The 16,083-nt window shown below is 34.2% G+C and overlaps 1 protein-coding gene across 1 annotated transcript in view; it reads right to left on the reverse strand.

The window, feature by feature from the left end:
* Positions 1 to 16,083, reverse strand: part of LOC145287829 (acyl-CoA dehydrogenase family member 10-like) — a 116,429-nt gene that overhangs the window by 56,068 nt on the left and 44,278 nt on the right. The window contains exons 4-8 of the mRNA XM_080135735.1: positions 14,537 to 14,728; positions 9,610 to 9,768; positions 8,516 to 8,675; positions 6,465 to 6,562; positions 683 to 798 (exon numbers count right to left, since the gene is read on the reverse strand). Of these exons, the coding sequence (XP_079991861.1) occupies positions 683 to 798; positions 6,465 to 6,562; positions 8,516 to 8,675; positions 9,610 to 9,768; positions 14,537 to 14,728 (725 nt within the window). The remainder of the gene's footprint in view (positions 1 to 682; positions 799 to 6,464; positions 6,563 to 8,515; positions 8,676 to 9,609; positions 9,769 to 14,536; positions 14,729 to 16,083) is intronic.

Consider the following 16,083-nt stretch of genomic DNA (forward strand, 5'->3'; position numbering starts at 1 on the left):
TTATTAAGTTAGATCCATGTCCAAGGAACCTATATCTAAAATTTCAAACGTTTAGACACCAAATTGGCCGAGTAATTTGCTAGACACGGCAAATATCAAATCTTTTGAACTTTGACCCCTTGACAACTCAAATTTTCGACTCAAACCGATTAATAAGCTTGCCCTATCTCTGAATACACTTTATGTAAAATTTCAAATGTTTAGACCAGAAATTGTCTGAGTAATTTGGTATAGACCGCAGACGTCAATTTTTTTTTAAATTTGACCCCTATTATGACCCCTTAAAATTTATAGTTTTGGGCTCAAATCACTTTATTAAGTTAGATCGAGGTTCAAGGAACCTATATCTAAAATTCCAAGTGTCTAGACCCAAAATTTTCGGAGGAGTTGGGTAGAGTTCTTAAAGGTCAAATCGTTGAAATTTGACCCCTTAACAGCCAAATTTCTGGCTGACACCCGTCACATCGATTTTCCCAAATCTCAGTACCCGGTATTTCAAATTTCGAGTCTATAGACTAAAAATTGACAGAGTTATTGTGTAGGGAAATGTACACAGACAGACAGACACACAGACAGACAGACAGACACGTTCACTTTTATAGATATATAGATTAATTCCAAGGACGACATTTTGTAAAGTTTCCCTCTATATACAATGTAAGCATAAAGTTTGGGTACATACCTTGAATCTTCACACATAGCGAGCATTGGTGGCACAGGGACACCCTGTTTGCCAAGAGCTTGCATCACTCGAAATTCACGGTCAACAGCGTGAGCGGAGGGTAATAATTTTCCAGGCTGAAATAAGGGCAAAAATATATTCTTTCGTAGCCCCTACATCAAAGTTTATATACATATAGTTTAGAATCAGATGATCACATCTAGAAATCCAGATTGTCGTTGATGGCCATATATCCAAACACCCGCATTTCAAATATGGTTGTCACAACTGCTAGGTGGTAAAAAGCTTGGATTTGAATTATTCCAAGCCATGGGTTGAATCGTTTGACAGCTGGTACAGTAACATCACCAATACTAATGATTGTTGGTGAACATGAAAGATATATATCTATAGATATTAAATATAAATATATACTTATTTGTTTTACATAAGCATTTATATATTACTACACATTCATGAGCATGTTTCAGTCAGCCAGTTACAAATAACTAGAGACCTCTTCAGACGCTATTACTTTTACAAAGTTTGTAATGAAAATTTTCATTATAGATTCTACTTTCGTTAGTTATAACTGGTTGACCGAAACATGCTCATGAATGTGTAACGGCATACAAATACTTATGTAAAACAAATAAAAAGTATATATTGGTATTGAGCTCTCTTGAATGAACCTCATTAAAATTCATTAGTTGCTTCACCTCTGGAAAATATTAACCTGGAAATTATATATACATATAATTCAATTCAGACAATAAGAATGAAAATTTACCAAACAAAAGCAAGTGTAAATGTATATCTAATATAAATGTTTATATTTATATAGTAATCCTAACCAAAAAGCTTAATAGGAAGTTGTCATAAAAAGAAATCCTTAAACTAATAATTTGCTAATATCTTTCTTTCCGCTGAAGAGAAGAATAGCATTCTTTGAAACTCCACGGATTAAGGATTTCTTAATAAGAATTTTTTTGAGTATTCTGTCAAACAATAAATTTCTTTGTAAAATTTTATTTACAGTATTGATTTCTTTTCATTTATATATATATATATATATATATATATATATATATATACATACTAGCAAAAGTACCCGTCGTTGACTGGGTTCAAAAACAGCCTACAGAAAATGGACTCTGATTTATGAAAGTATGATAGGTTATGAAAAGGAAGGGTTGTAAGAGATAGCTTCGAATTTGGGGATATCAAAACCAAAGCAAAATATGATGAAAGTAAAAATAAAATAGATAAACCCCATAATTTATTATACCATACCCCTTCACACTGAAACACTTATCACAATATTCTGTGGATCTATATAAAAAACCTTGTTAAACATTGTGACATATTTTCATTCTCTGGAGGTCAGGTGCGAACGAACACCCCATAATTTTATTATACCATATTTCTTCAAACTGAAACATAATCATCAAAGTATACTTATGCAGATAGATATGAAAAGTTTTTATTAAAGTTTGTGCCTATTTCCATTTTATGGAGGCTAGGCGCGAATGCAGACCCCACAATTTTATTATACCATCCCTATTTAAGTTGAAACATACTTATCAAAGTATTCTTATGTACATCTATATCAAAAACACTTGTAAACGTTTTTTTTTTTTTTCATTTTTTATTTCCATACTTTGTGGACCAGGCGCAAATGCAGACCCCACAATTTTAATGAACCACCGTTCTACCAGATCAAACATACCCATTCCTGTGTCTCGATACATTTTCTATCATAAATGTAATCAGTTTTCTAAAATAGTCAACCATATAGGAGCCTATTCGTGACCAGACACACACAGACATTCAGCTTTATATTATATATATATATATATATATATATATATATATATATATATAGTCATCCACATACAGTACTGTTTCGCTGTTTCACAGCTCATCAGTGCGGCTAGACAGGCAACTATCTCAAGCCAGGATTGAAACCCGACCGTCTGTACGATAGTCAAGGCTCCTAACCATCATGCTATCGGCGGCTACTGAGCGAATCGCAAGTTTAACGATGTTTTGACATCGTCCGAAATACCTAAGCTTGATTTGTTTACACAAAGAGCATCGCTTATACGCTAATGCTAATTCGTGTATCACTTCTCAATATGCTCAAGATATATACATATATATATATATATATATATATATATATATATACTAGCAGTTCCATACGGCTTTGCTCGGGCCCTATGTACTGTTCATAACTGTATATATTAAAAAGTGTGAATATGTACGGTAATGCCTTTCTATATAATAGGCTTCCTTAATTACCATAGAGAAAAGTTGGTAGAGGCCGTAGAGGTTGAATTTTTTAAAACTTTGACCCTAACTTTGACCCTAATTTTGACCTCTTAACATTTATTGTTTTGGGCTCAAATTAAATTAAAATGTTTGACCCATGTCCAAGTAACCTACATCTAAAATTTCAAGTATTTAGACCCAAAATTGGCAGAGGAGTTTGGTAGAGTCTGCTAAGATCAACTCTGTCAACTTTGACCTCTTGTCAGCCAAATTTTCACCCAAAAACTGATTAAAAAGCTTGCTGCATGTCTGAATACCCTTTGTGTAAAATTTCAAATGTTTAGACCCAAAATTAATAGTTTGCTAGAGACCGCAAATGTAAAATCTTTTGAACTTTGACCCCTTGGAAGCCAAATTTTCAGCAAAAAAATGATTAAAAAACTTGCCCTATGTCTGAATACACTTTACATAAAATTTCAAACATTCAGACCAAAAATTGGCTGAGTAATTTGGTAGAGACCGCAGAGGTCAATTTTTTAAAAACTTTGACCTCAATCATAACCCCTTAGTATTTACTTTTTGGCTCAAATCAAATTATAAAGTTAGATCCATATCCAAGTGACCTATATCTAAAATTTCAAGTGTTTAGACCAAAAATTGGCAGAGGAGTTTGGTAGAGTTCTTAAGATCAAATCATTGGACTTTGACCCCTTAACAGCCAAATTTCTGCCCGAAAACCAATTAAAAAGGTTTTCTCATTATGTCAAATCTCGAGTCTTAGAAAATTGACAAAGTTATTTGGTAGGGAAATGTACACAGACAGATATTTTCAGTGTTGGGGACGATTAATCAGAATCGGAATCTGAAAAATTGAAAGATTTGAGGGTAATAGAAACTGTATTGGAATCTGAAAAATTGCTGCCTATTTTCCGATGTCAAAACGATTTTTTTAATTGTCTATTTTTATTTGATTTTGTTTAAAGTAAAACCTTCCATTGCTGGTAATAATAAAATAATAAATATTTATTGATTTTAAATTTCCAGTATAGCTAAAACCGATAAATCACTCTCAACAAATGTATTTTGACGTTTAGGAAAATTTCTGCATATTTAATGGGTTTTTTTATTACGAAAATCGGGGAAAATAACAGAAATCTTATAGTTATATAATTAGAGATTTATTAAGAATCGGAATCGGTAATTGTATCATTGTATCAGAATCGAGAATTTAGCACGGAATCAGTAATTATATTGGAATCGTCCCATCACTAATATATATATTTATCTTAGTATGTCTGTCCGTTCCACTTTATCTTAGAAACTTCTAAACCAATCTGGCTGAAGTTTTGTATGGACCTTTGTTACGATAAGTTGCAATTATGGTATCTGTTCAATGAACAGTTAGAAGTTAATACCACATTTGTTCTCACTTTTTTTCAAAAATTACTGTGCTGATTTGACTGAAATTTTGTATGGAACTTTGTTCAATAAAGTGAAATGAACTATGTATTATGGTATCTGTTCGATGCACAGTTAATGATTAATAGGGATTATTATGTAATGCAAAATGAACATCAATTTAACCATATTCAAACATCAATTTGGCATAATGTACACATTCTAAGTCAATAATCAATAACTTTTTCTCATTTTTAACAAACCAAAAAAGCCAATATATATATCTATAGCACAATCACATTGACAATCACATTGACAAACTAGTTCTCGTCAGATCACCAAAGTTAAGCAATGTTGAGCCTGGTCAGTACCAGATGGGTGACCATTAGGGAAGGCTAGGTATTATGTAGTGCACCAAGTTGTAGAAATTTCCAGGTTGGTATCTGGGGGTGCATTAATTCACTGGGAGAGATGCACCCCCAGTCTTCGTTAAGACATGCATCTAGGAGAAGGAAACTGATGCAAAAATCTGCAGTATATTTTGTCCTGTGGCAGTCATCTGCACTGACAAAGGTTAGCAGTAATACCAAAACGTGTGGCTGGTTCTACACAAAGCCTTCACCACTATAAACAAATCACCTGTATGAATTTCTGAGCAACTTAGTAGTTATGGCAGAAGCTCATATGGCAAAATAGATGGGAAAGTCTATCATATATAAGAGCAAATAGTTAATTATTTTATATATATATATATACTAGCAAAAGTACCCGTCATTGACTGGGTTCAAAAACAGCCTACAGAAAATGGACTGTGATTTATGAAAGTATGATAGGTTATGAAAAGGAAGGGTTGTAAAGAGATAACTTCGAATTTGGGGGTATCAAAACCAAAGTAAAATATGATGAAAGTAAAAATAAAATAGATAAACCCCATAATTTATTATACCATACCTGTTCACACTGAAACACTTATCACAATATTCTGTGGATCTATATTAAAAAACCTTGTTAAACTTTGTGACATATTTTCATTCTATGGAGGTCAGGTGCGAACGAACACCCCATAATTTTATTATACCATATTTCTTCAAACTGAAACATAATTATCAAAGTATACTTACGCAGATAGATATGAAAAGTCTTTATTAAAGTTTGTGCCTATTTCCATTCTATGGAGGCTAGGCGCGAACGCAGACCCCACAATTTTATTATACCATCCCTATTTAAGTTAAAACATATTATCAAAGTATTATTATGTACATCTATATCAAAAACACTTGTAAACGTTTTTTTTAATTTTTTAATTTTTTATTTCCATACTTTGTGGACCAGGCGCGAAAACAGACCCCACAATTTTAATGAACCACTGTTCTGCCAGATCAAACATACCCATTCCTATGCCTCGATACATCTTCTATCATTATATGTAATCAGTTTTTTAAAATAGTCAACCATATAGGAGCCTATTCGTAATCAGACACACACACATTCAGCTTTATATTATATATATATATATATATATATATATATAACTACTTAATTTACTCACATAAAATTAATATACGAAAGTATAGATTTATGTGTAAACTTTAAGTATTTACTTCAAAAGTGCTCAATACGTAGGTAGAGCTTGTTAGTAAGTTATAAAATGTATATGGCGATTAAGCTACACTGAATATTCCGCGTTTCATCCACTCTAGGATTTTTCAGGCTGACTGGCTAACTAAAATCTCAATAGAAGATTCACATATAAAAACGACAAACAACCACAGAATTCGCGCATAAGCCTGAAGAATCCTAGAGTGGATGAAACACGGAATATTCAGTGTAGCTTAATCGCCATATACATTTTATAACTTACTATATATATATATATATATATATATATATATATATATGATAGACTTTCCCATCTATTTCGCCATATGAGCATATATATATATATCAAAGACATTGTATAAAAAATATATATATATATATATATATATATCAAAGACATTGTATAAAAAAAAAACAATACATTTTATTGAAGTATTTTATCAGATGTAAACCGTTAAAATAATTCCTGTTGTCCAAAGATAAGAATCCATTGTTTAACAAGTTTTATTCATCAACAAATATAAATACTTACAGGTTTCTTTCGAAGAACCATTTCTTTTCCTGCATAACGGATATAATAGGTTGGATTGGACATTCCATGCTTGAATAATCGAACCAGTGGTATCTCATCTACAATCAAATATTTGAGAAAGCAAAGCAAGATAAACATACCTAATTATTAGCAAAAAAAAAAAAAAAAGTTTGAAACAAGCAAAATTTTTACTAATTATAATTCCCATGAAAGCTAACAAGAGATGACCTGAAGCTTTATGAAATGTGGTTAAATGAGGTCAAAATAGAGGAACAGAAAGCAGCTTCAGCCAACATGATATGACAATGAAACAGAAGTTTGAGATCAGTATGTCTATAGGTGTTACATGCGGCACAATGTTCTAACAATGAAAGGAAAACTTTGATGATTGTCAAAAGTGAAATGTCCCCCTAACATCTGTTACTTTGTCAGATATTAGGTTATGGCCAGTCCTAGGAGGTTCACTCCCACCCCAGGATTTATTTATTGTCAAGAATATAGTTAACAAAGTAGTTAAAAGTTGAGAATCTGTGTGAACTAGTTTTCACCAAAAAAAAAAAAAAACAAACAAACATTAAAAACTTCAAGTAAAAAGAATTTTAAGATGGTTACTTTCTGTCCCTTCTGAAAAATCCTTTGTAGCACAATAAGGTCCCTAGGGCAGTCTAAAACTTGGGAGGAATTCTTATCCAGAAAACACAAGAACTTCTTAAAACCCTAACTTTCTCATCTACTCACATGAACCATGTTTTTTTGCATGTCTCATTGCCCTTGTATCTCATCTTTTAAAATGCATGCATGGAGTATTGTTGCCACATCTGGGTTGGTGCATCTACCACTAGTCTCTCCTTCTTGAATAGGGTCCAAGAAAGGGTCTCCAATCTAGTAGGTCCCACTTTATCAACTAGGCTCCAACCCCTGTCCCATCACTGCAATGTTGCATCTCTGTGCCTGTTTTACAAGTATTTTAATGGAATGTGCTCTGATGAACTCCCTGCACTGGTACCCCCTCGACGTACATGTCCCCGACAAACCCACTTAGCAACAAAATCACTCCCCTTCACTGTTGAGGTTCCTAAATGCCAGAAAGCTTTCTACTCAAATAGCTTCTTCTCTAGAACAGCTAGACTTTGGAATTCCTTTCCTGTTATCTGCTTCCCTAACTGTACTGATATGCAAGTTTAAATGTAACGCAAACCAACATCTTAATCTTTCTTAGACATGGTCCCAATTAATAGCGCTTTACATCCAAGTGGCAATATGCCTTGTTTGGGATGAAGATGAGTAAAAAAAAAAATGGACCAGAGTTCAAGCATGCAGATCACCAAAACCTACAAAACGCTACAATTCGGAACATGCTTTATTTCTCTATTTACAAATAGCTGCCCAACAAGCAAAACATTGTTGTCACTTTAAACTCCGTAAGTTTTCTATAATGTGAGACAGAAAGTTGCCTGCCAAGTAGAGATTACAAAAGCTATCAATGATGAATGCTATCTTCTCCATGGATGTGAACCAGTAGTCCTACAACTAAAGTTAAGAAGCTTCTTCAGCCACGTTAAAATCTCTAACATCTCAGGAAGAGACCACACTAGAGCTGTGAATCAGATAGCTAGAAAATTCCCCACCTTCTATTGACAGAGTAATCTTCGCTTTTGAGGCCTTTCCTATTGGTTCAGAAGCATCCTGGCTCCCATGGAGAACAACTGAACCATGTGAGGGATCAAAAGTTATGACCAGACGAGGCTACAAAACTGACTCAGCCATCTGCAAATGTGGAGAGGAGGACTATGTCATGCAACATTGTCTTGTTTGCCCTCTGCTGCTCAACCAGCAAATAAAAAAATTGGAAATTGTTGTATGACTACATGCTTCAAAGACGTGCAAAGATGAATTTCTATTATCAAGAAATTAAATTTTATTTAATAAAATTAATTATTCTCTCGTCTACATCAAACAATCACTTTTCAAATAATTGAAGACCATCCTTTTAACATCTAAGTGTGACCTTAAATCAATCAAGCAAAACCAAACTTATCGACTCGACTTACTTGAAAGAGAAAAACCAAAAGTTTTGTTGAGATAATCAGTCAAACTATCCAAAGGAAGAGCCAACTTTTGTGGAACAGACATTGTTCCTTCCATGTAACCTTGGAGATTACAGCCAAGGAGTTTTTCCAGATCTCCGATAGCTTGATCAGGATCAATCACCTGCAAAAACAAGATACATATAACAAAAAGGTATATGGTATAATCACATTGACACACCAATTCTAATTAGATCACTATAGTTAAGCAATATCGAGGCTGGTCAATATCAGATGGATCATCATTTGGGAATACCAAATGCTGTACGTATGAGGATATCAGCACTCCCCTGCTAGAATTGCAAAAAAACTAACAAGGATATACAAGTTACTGGAGGCCATTTGTGAATTTGATATGTCTATAAAACTTTCTTCCCTTGGAGGAAATCGGTTCAAATCAACTAGGGTGAGTGCTATTTTGGCACAGTTCGATAACGTATATAAAGGTTTGAGAAATACTAGAGATTCAGGTTGGTTGAATAAAATAAAAATTAGGAAAGCGGGCATATTTGGAATGGTTACAGTTAAGTTAACGTTGGTGTAGACAATTGGTGTTATACAGAAGCTTTCTGTCTGGATGACCAACCTAGAAGAGAAATGTTAATTTAATCTACTCTGCAACTATACATTCATCAAGATGCGTGACATGATGAAGCTTTAGAGCTGGTAGTCCATAAGTCACACTGAAGGCAATCATGGAAGTTGAAACTGGTTTGTTAGAACTTATTTGCTGTCAGTAATCGTCAATCAAAAGCATTAGAGCTCGGAATTTGTCAATGTTTGAAACCTAAACAAATAATCAGTCCGACACTTGCTATCAAGCTGACAAATGGTTATGGCCATCCTAGGAGGTTCACCCCCACCCCAGGATTTACCTTCTCTTTAAGAAGAGGTTAGTTTATTGTTAATCACCAGAGGCACCCCTATAGGGGCATGACTATGGAGCTCCTGAAACATTTTGTGTAGGCCAGAGTGCACCATCTATCATACTAGCTTTTCAAAACCAATCTGACCTTGTGTCTAACATCCTGTAGAAAATAAGTAAATATTTTGCTTACTTTTATGGTGTTGATCCCCATTTTGTTGGCCGCTTTTAAATTGACCCCGAGATCATCAAGAAATACTGTCTGTTCAGGAATCAACTTCAGCCTGTCAAGACACATTTTGTAAATTTTAGGATCAGGTTTGCGGCACTTCACAATTGCGGATTCGATAATCTGTGAAAAAAAAAAAAAAAATTATTATTACATTTGTGAATTTTGGAGATGAGAATTGATTATTTGGATTATTCAGACTACTGATCTCATCTGGAGATGTATTCTCATAAAGTTTCAGATGATGCATATACTCGTAACATATAGTGATAAGTAGTAAGACTGCGCATATAAAATCAAGAAAAAGTTTTAGGCTTTCAAAATACATACTAAAATTGTCCGCAAGAACTCATGGTGTAACAGATAAAGTACTAAGTAAAATTCAGTTCTAAGTGACACTCTTCTGGAGGTTGAAGGTTCAATCCTTGGTGCGGGTGATACGAAGAATATAATTGTACATTATTTAAGACTTCTAATCGATCATGGCTGATGGAACAAGAGCATGCTACCCCCATGAATAAATAAAGGGTTCCATTCAAAGTGTCATACAGGTCCCCGAGTTTGACAAAATTCACCTGAAGAAGTTTGAAGTTTTTATTGGCCGAAACGTTGTTAGAATAGCACTCAAGATGAGAACAGTGATCAAAAAAAAAAAAAATTTTTTTTTAATTTAAAAAAATAAAAAAATGTATAAATAAAAATAAATTTAAATTTCAAAGTTCCATACAGGTCCCCGAGTTTGACAAAATTCACCTGAAGAAGTTTGGAGGTTTCATTGGCCGAAACGTGAGAATAGCACTCAAGATGAGAACAGGGGTCAAAAAAAATTTTTTTTAATAAAAAAATGTATAAATAAAAAAATGTATAAATAAAAATAAATTTAAACAGAAAGGAAACATTGCTTTGCGCATTAGTAGGTCAATTGGTTCATAAATCAAATCTATCAAAACAGAAAAAAAAACATTCATTTTCAGATAATTTGGAATCTTCTGCTGCTGTGCCTCAATATCTATATCTACACCCTTTTACCCTCAGACTAAAAGGAGCTCAACTGGAAATTAAAAACAAAGTATGAAATAAAGGATACAAATTACTACCGGAACAGTTGCAGAAACTCGCCATAAAGCAAATGAACAACAGAAGATGTTGTATTTTAAACTCCATATATACTGATGTTTATCAGCTGTTTTCTTTTCGGATAAAGTTAATGTCAAGAGATAAAGTGCCTTTCTAGGGCTTTCCTCATCTAAGTTTTATAGGATGGTGCTTTTTGGGAGGTATTTCATAGCATATCTTTTTTTCTTCTTTTTGTAAACTTTATATAGTCATGTTTGGGGGTTATTTTATCTTACAGATAATATTGGGTCATCAGGAGAGAATATATACCGTTTCGGGGCCTTCCTCTCTACAGCTTGTTTACATATCAGCCTCTCCTCACTGATGTGAGGCCCAATTATCTGCTCAATATAATGAAAAGAAAAGACGTTTGATAATTAAACGGCTCTTGTTACGAGCAACAGCTTTGCACATGTCGTTCAATATCATGAATGATTAATTAGTAATTCTTGATAAAGTGCATAAAAATATTTGTAATTTGGTTGGCTTCATCCTTTCTGCCACCTCTCGTTTTACAGACATGATGTTGTGAGATTCAGTTATTTCTATAAATACCATTATGGCAAGTGTTTTCTAGAATTGTCTGATCTATTTCATGTGTTACAGTTTGTTTAACTCGTTGATCTAGAGGTCTCTATCAATTCACTGTTTCCATACCTTATTGTAATACAACTTCATATTCCAGTAGCTTCTTTCCAAGTGCTGCAAACTTGTGAAACTCTCTCCCTGTTGATTGTTTTTTTCCCATTATAGCCTTGGTCTTTCCAAGATTAAGGCTAATAGACATCTATCTTTGAGATAATCATCTTTCATTCTTGCTAGCTCTTTACGTCAAGTGGCCTCATGCCTTGTCCGGAACAATTTCCACAAAAACAAAAATTCTACCGATTCATAGCTGACAAAAGGGAAACAATTGATTCTCCTCTTCTATGAACTAAATGAAGGGTTTGATTCGACAACAATTCCCAAGCTCAAAACATCTGAAGAAGGAATGTTATGAAAATAACAATCAAGATGAGAATAGAAGATCAAATGATCGTTCCTCATCTCAAAAATTCCAAAAACACAATATTTCATAAGTACCCAAAAACAGGTAATAAAAACGTATATATATATATATATATATATATATATATATATATATATATATATATATATATAGACTACTTCATTTAATCACATAAATTAATATGAGAAAGTATAATTTTATGCATAAATTTTCAGTATTTACTTCAATAGTGCTCAATACATAGGTAGAGCGAGGTAGTCGGTTATAAAAATATATATATGGAAATTAAGCTACACAGAATATTCTGCGTAACTTAATTGTCATATATATTTTATAATTTAATACTATATATATATATATATATATATATATATATATATATATATATATATATAATACCATTATAAGACCTCTTTAAGAAAACTAGAAGCCCTCTCGATAGAATTAAGAATAAGTGGTCTATGTTAGTTCAATGCAATATTCCGACATCTGTCATTGAATTCTATCTGACTGTTTACTGTTCATGTCCACTTAATCACTATTGATAAAATTTAGTTCCCTTACCTCACGTGCTAATCCCTGGTAGTTTGGGGATTGAATGTAATCCCACAAAATTATGGTTGACTTTGTAATGAGGTTCAAATCTTCCAACTGGCAGTAATTATCATTTCCTACACTAATGAGAACACAAGTTTGAAACGTGTTTCTAGGTTAAAAAATAATTATTTTTACTTAAAAAGTATTAATTTTAGAAAGGTTTGTATCTATATCTGTGCATGAGGTCGCCAGTCTAATCAAGAACCTTGATTCCAGTAAAGCAACTGGTCCTGACGGTATTCCAATTATAGTGTTAAAAAAGCTTCAACCAGAACTTGTCCCCATACTTACCAAACTGTTTAAGCATTGCCTTAAGGAGAAGTGCTTTCCAACACTCTGGAAAACCTCATCAGTATGCCCTGTATTTAAGAATTCAGGAGATGATAAGTCATCTCCCTCTCAGTACAGACCAATAAGTCTCTTGTGTGTTATGAGTAAGTTGCTGGAATCCATATTAAATAGAGAAGTAGTCAACCACTTCAGCAGAAATAACCTTCTTAGTGACACGCAATATGGTTTCCGTTCTGCTAGATCTACAGCAGATGTGCTAACAGTTATATCTCATAGGATTAGCGAATCTCTTGAGAAAGGCTTCATTTCTAGGACAATTGCTCTTGACATATCAAAGGCCTTCAATAAGGTATGGCAAAAAGGCCTACTTCACAAGATTTCCAGCTACGGTATAACTGGAAATGTTTTCTCAATCATTAAATAATTTCTCTCTGATAGGCTCATAAGAGTAGTGGTTGATGGGCAGAAATCAGAGGCCCACAGCATTAATGCTGGAGTCTTTCAGGGATCGATCCTGGGCCCAACTCTCTTCCTGATCTACATTAATGATCTTCCAAAACACATACTAAAATCATTCATTGACATCTATGCTGATGACACGACTATCTATGGCAACACATCAAAGGCCGTAAATGACAATGTTCTCTCTGATTCTCTCTCCTCAGATCTTGAGCACGTGGTGCAATGGGGGAAGAGGTGGCTGGTTACCTTTAATGCATTTAAGACCAAGCTCCTATCATTACATCATAAACGCTCTGATCCCCATCTGGCATCAATTGAAATGGATGGCTTTCATGTTTTGACAAGCTTCTGAGCTTGACCTTTACACCTGATCTGAAATGGAACACGTACATCAAGTCTGTTGCCAAGGTCGCTGGGAAGATGGTGGGATCCTTCTACCGCTTCAGAAGATATCTCACTAATGAGGCAATTCTCTATCTATATAAAAGCCAAGTACGTCCAAGGATGGAGTACTGCTGCCACATCTGGGCAAGAGTTGCTAAAAACAACCTATCCTGCCTTGACAGAGTACAAAATAGACTTTGTGACTTGGTGGGGGATACCCTTTTCTCTTCCCTGCAACCTCTCTCCCACAGAAGAGAAGTTGCGAGCCTGTCTTTGTTTTATCGTTATTTCCATAGCAAGTGCTCGTCTGAGCTCCATTCTCTGATCCCCCCCTCGCCAATCTTTCACGAAAAACACCCGACTAGCTGAAACCACTGTCAATAATTTTCCTCACTCTTTATCTGTGCCTAAATCAAAAGAGTCTTTCTTAGAACTGCATGCCTGTGGAACTCTCCGCCGCTTGCCTGTTTCCCTCCCGACTTCAACTTGTATGTCTTCAAGTCCAACACAAACAAATTCCTGATGAACCGCCACCTTAAGTAATGACATTTTATAAAATCTCCAATACTAACTATTACTACGATACTATCCCATTGATTACTGTACACACAATACCCCTTATCCCCGAGTGGCTTCTTGGCCTTGATAAGTGGGGACCTCCATGTAAAAAAAAATAAATAAATAAAAAAATAGGATAAAAACCTGGAAAATTTAACTGCTTATATAATAGTGCTATTTATTTATTTATTTTGCATGAGTGTATGTTAAAAAATTAAAATGTTTTGAATCTAGTCACATGACCCTTACAGCCTGATATTGCATTTCACTTTACAAAATGAACACGTAAAGAACAAACCATTTTTTTTAACCTGTTGTGCTAATTATAGCTACAACTAAAATATGTTCTCAAATGTGTAGCTATGCTATTTTTGTATAGAATGTTTTACTATATATGTTTGTTTATATTGCTGTGTTATATTTGTTATATTATAACAAGAATTCTGATTTTAAAAGTAAAATAAAAATACATACCACATCGAAAAGGCTTCGGTCAAGAGGAAGAAAAGACTGTGTCTGGTAGTTGAGCCAATTGTTTGTAAGCAAAGCGACCTTCAGGCCCTCAGCACGGACACATTTGATGGCATCAATCATTTGGGGGTGTGGGCACACGTCAGATCGGTTGAAGCTAGGTAGTAAACCAGAGACATTCACAGGACGACCAATCTACAGACAAAATACACACAAGAAAACATGTGGAATAATTAAACGCTTTTTATGTAAGATAATAAAATCATTGTTCAGTGCAGGTGTACTACAACTTATCAAAAGGGCAGATGGACACCAGGTGTAGTTTGGACAAATTTCAGGAAGCATGAGAGTTTTAAAGGATGCAATGTCCTGGCAGCCAACAACCAATGAAGACAGTTTGTTCCACGCTTCAACAATTTTGAGTATGAAAAAATGTTTCTTAAAGACATGAAAACTATGTTGCTTTCTGACTTTATGGTATATCATCTACTAGTTAGGTATCACCTAATGACAGAGTTATTTCCCTTAGATCAAAGAGATTTATCACATTTGAGAAACCTTAACAATGTGGGAGGTAAACAGTGACTGGGCAGAAGTTGGAGCTTGGTCACTAGTGCATGACTTATGAGATAGAAGACTCTAAAGACTAGTGGTAGATTCCCCAGCCAAAATGTAGAAACAATAACCATGCATAGGCAAATGATGGTTTTGTAGATACAGGTTAGATGTGAGTAATTTTCTAGCACTGTAGGAGCCCACCTTTTTTGCAGCAGCCTTGACAATGTCCTCAATGTAACTGCAAATTAATGTTGCCTGCAAATGTTAAGCTGAGAAGTTTGGATGATGAGCTCTCAGGTAGCATATTAGCTATGCCTATTGATGGTTGAAAGGGTTTCTTGTAATTGTTAAAGGAAAGAAGCTTTGTCTTTCTGGGTGATATTAAGACAACTTCTTGACAATTTTAGAGATTTATCCAATGCAAATCATTGCTGCCAGTAATGCTCAGGTCATATGAGAGCTTTAATAAATTCAAACCCAAGGATGTAAGGCATGAAGAGTATTGCAGAGGAAGATATTCATTTGGTTGTACATCTCTAAACAATTTTCGAGGCAGTGATTGGTGTTGTGGAGGAAGGATTTTTCCTACCAAAATAAATGATGATATGCTTGTTGACAGCTTAAAGTGTTAGTCTGTGATTCATTGCAGCATCAATTCCAGGTTTGATTACAGGAAAGATGGAGAATATGAGATGGTTTGCCAAGATAACAGATTTATAGCAGCATCAATATTCACCTGACTGACCTTGTTTTAGATTAAGAAAAAACAGCCACCAGAGTTCAGTTAAAAAGACAAACATCTTTACAACTTATATTAACTTCAACAGTTTCATCAATATAGACTGGAAAATACAAGGAGCAAATATTCGCTGCTTCTAATGTTCCAGCTCATTTCACTTGTTGGTCTAGTGGTCTCCATCACTTTACTATTTTGATACCTCATTGAAATACAGCTTCTTATTCCAGTAGCTTCTTTCAAAAGAACTACAAAC

This window comes from Euprymna scolopes, chromosome 1 (assembly GCF_053919585.1).
Source record: "Euprymna scolopes isolate OS-2025 chromosome 1, ASM5391958v1, whole genome shotgun sequence".
Taxonomy (NCBI): domain Eukaryota; kingdom Metazoa; phylum Mollusca; class Cephalopoda; order Sepiida; family Sepiolidae; genus Euprymna; species Euprymna scolopes.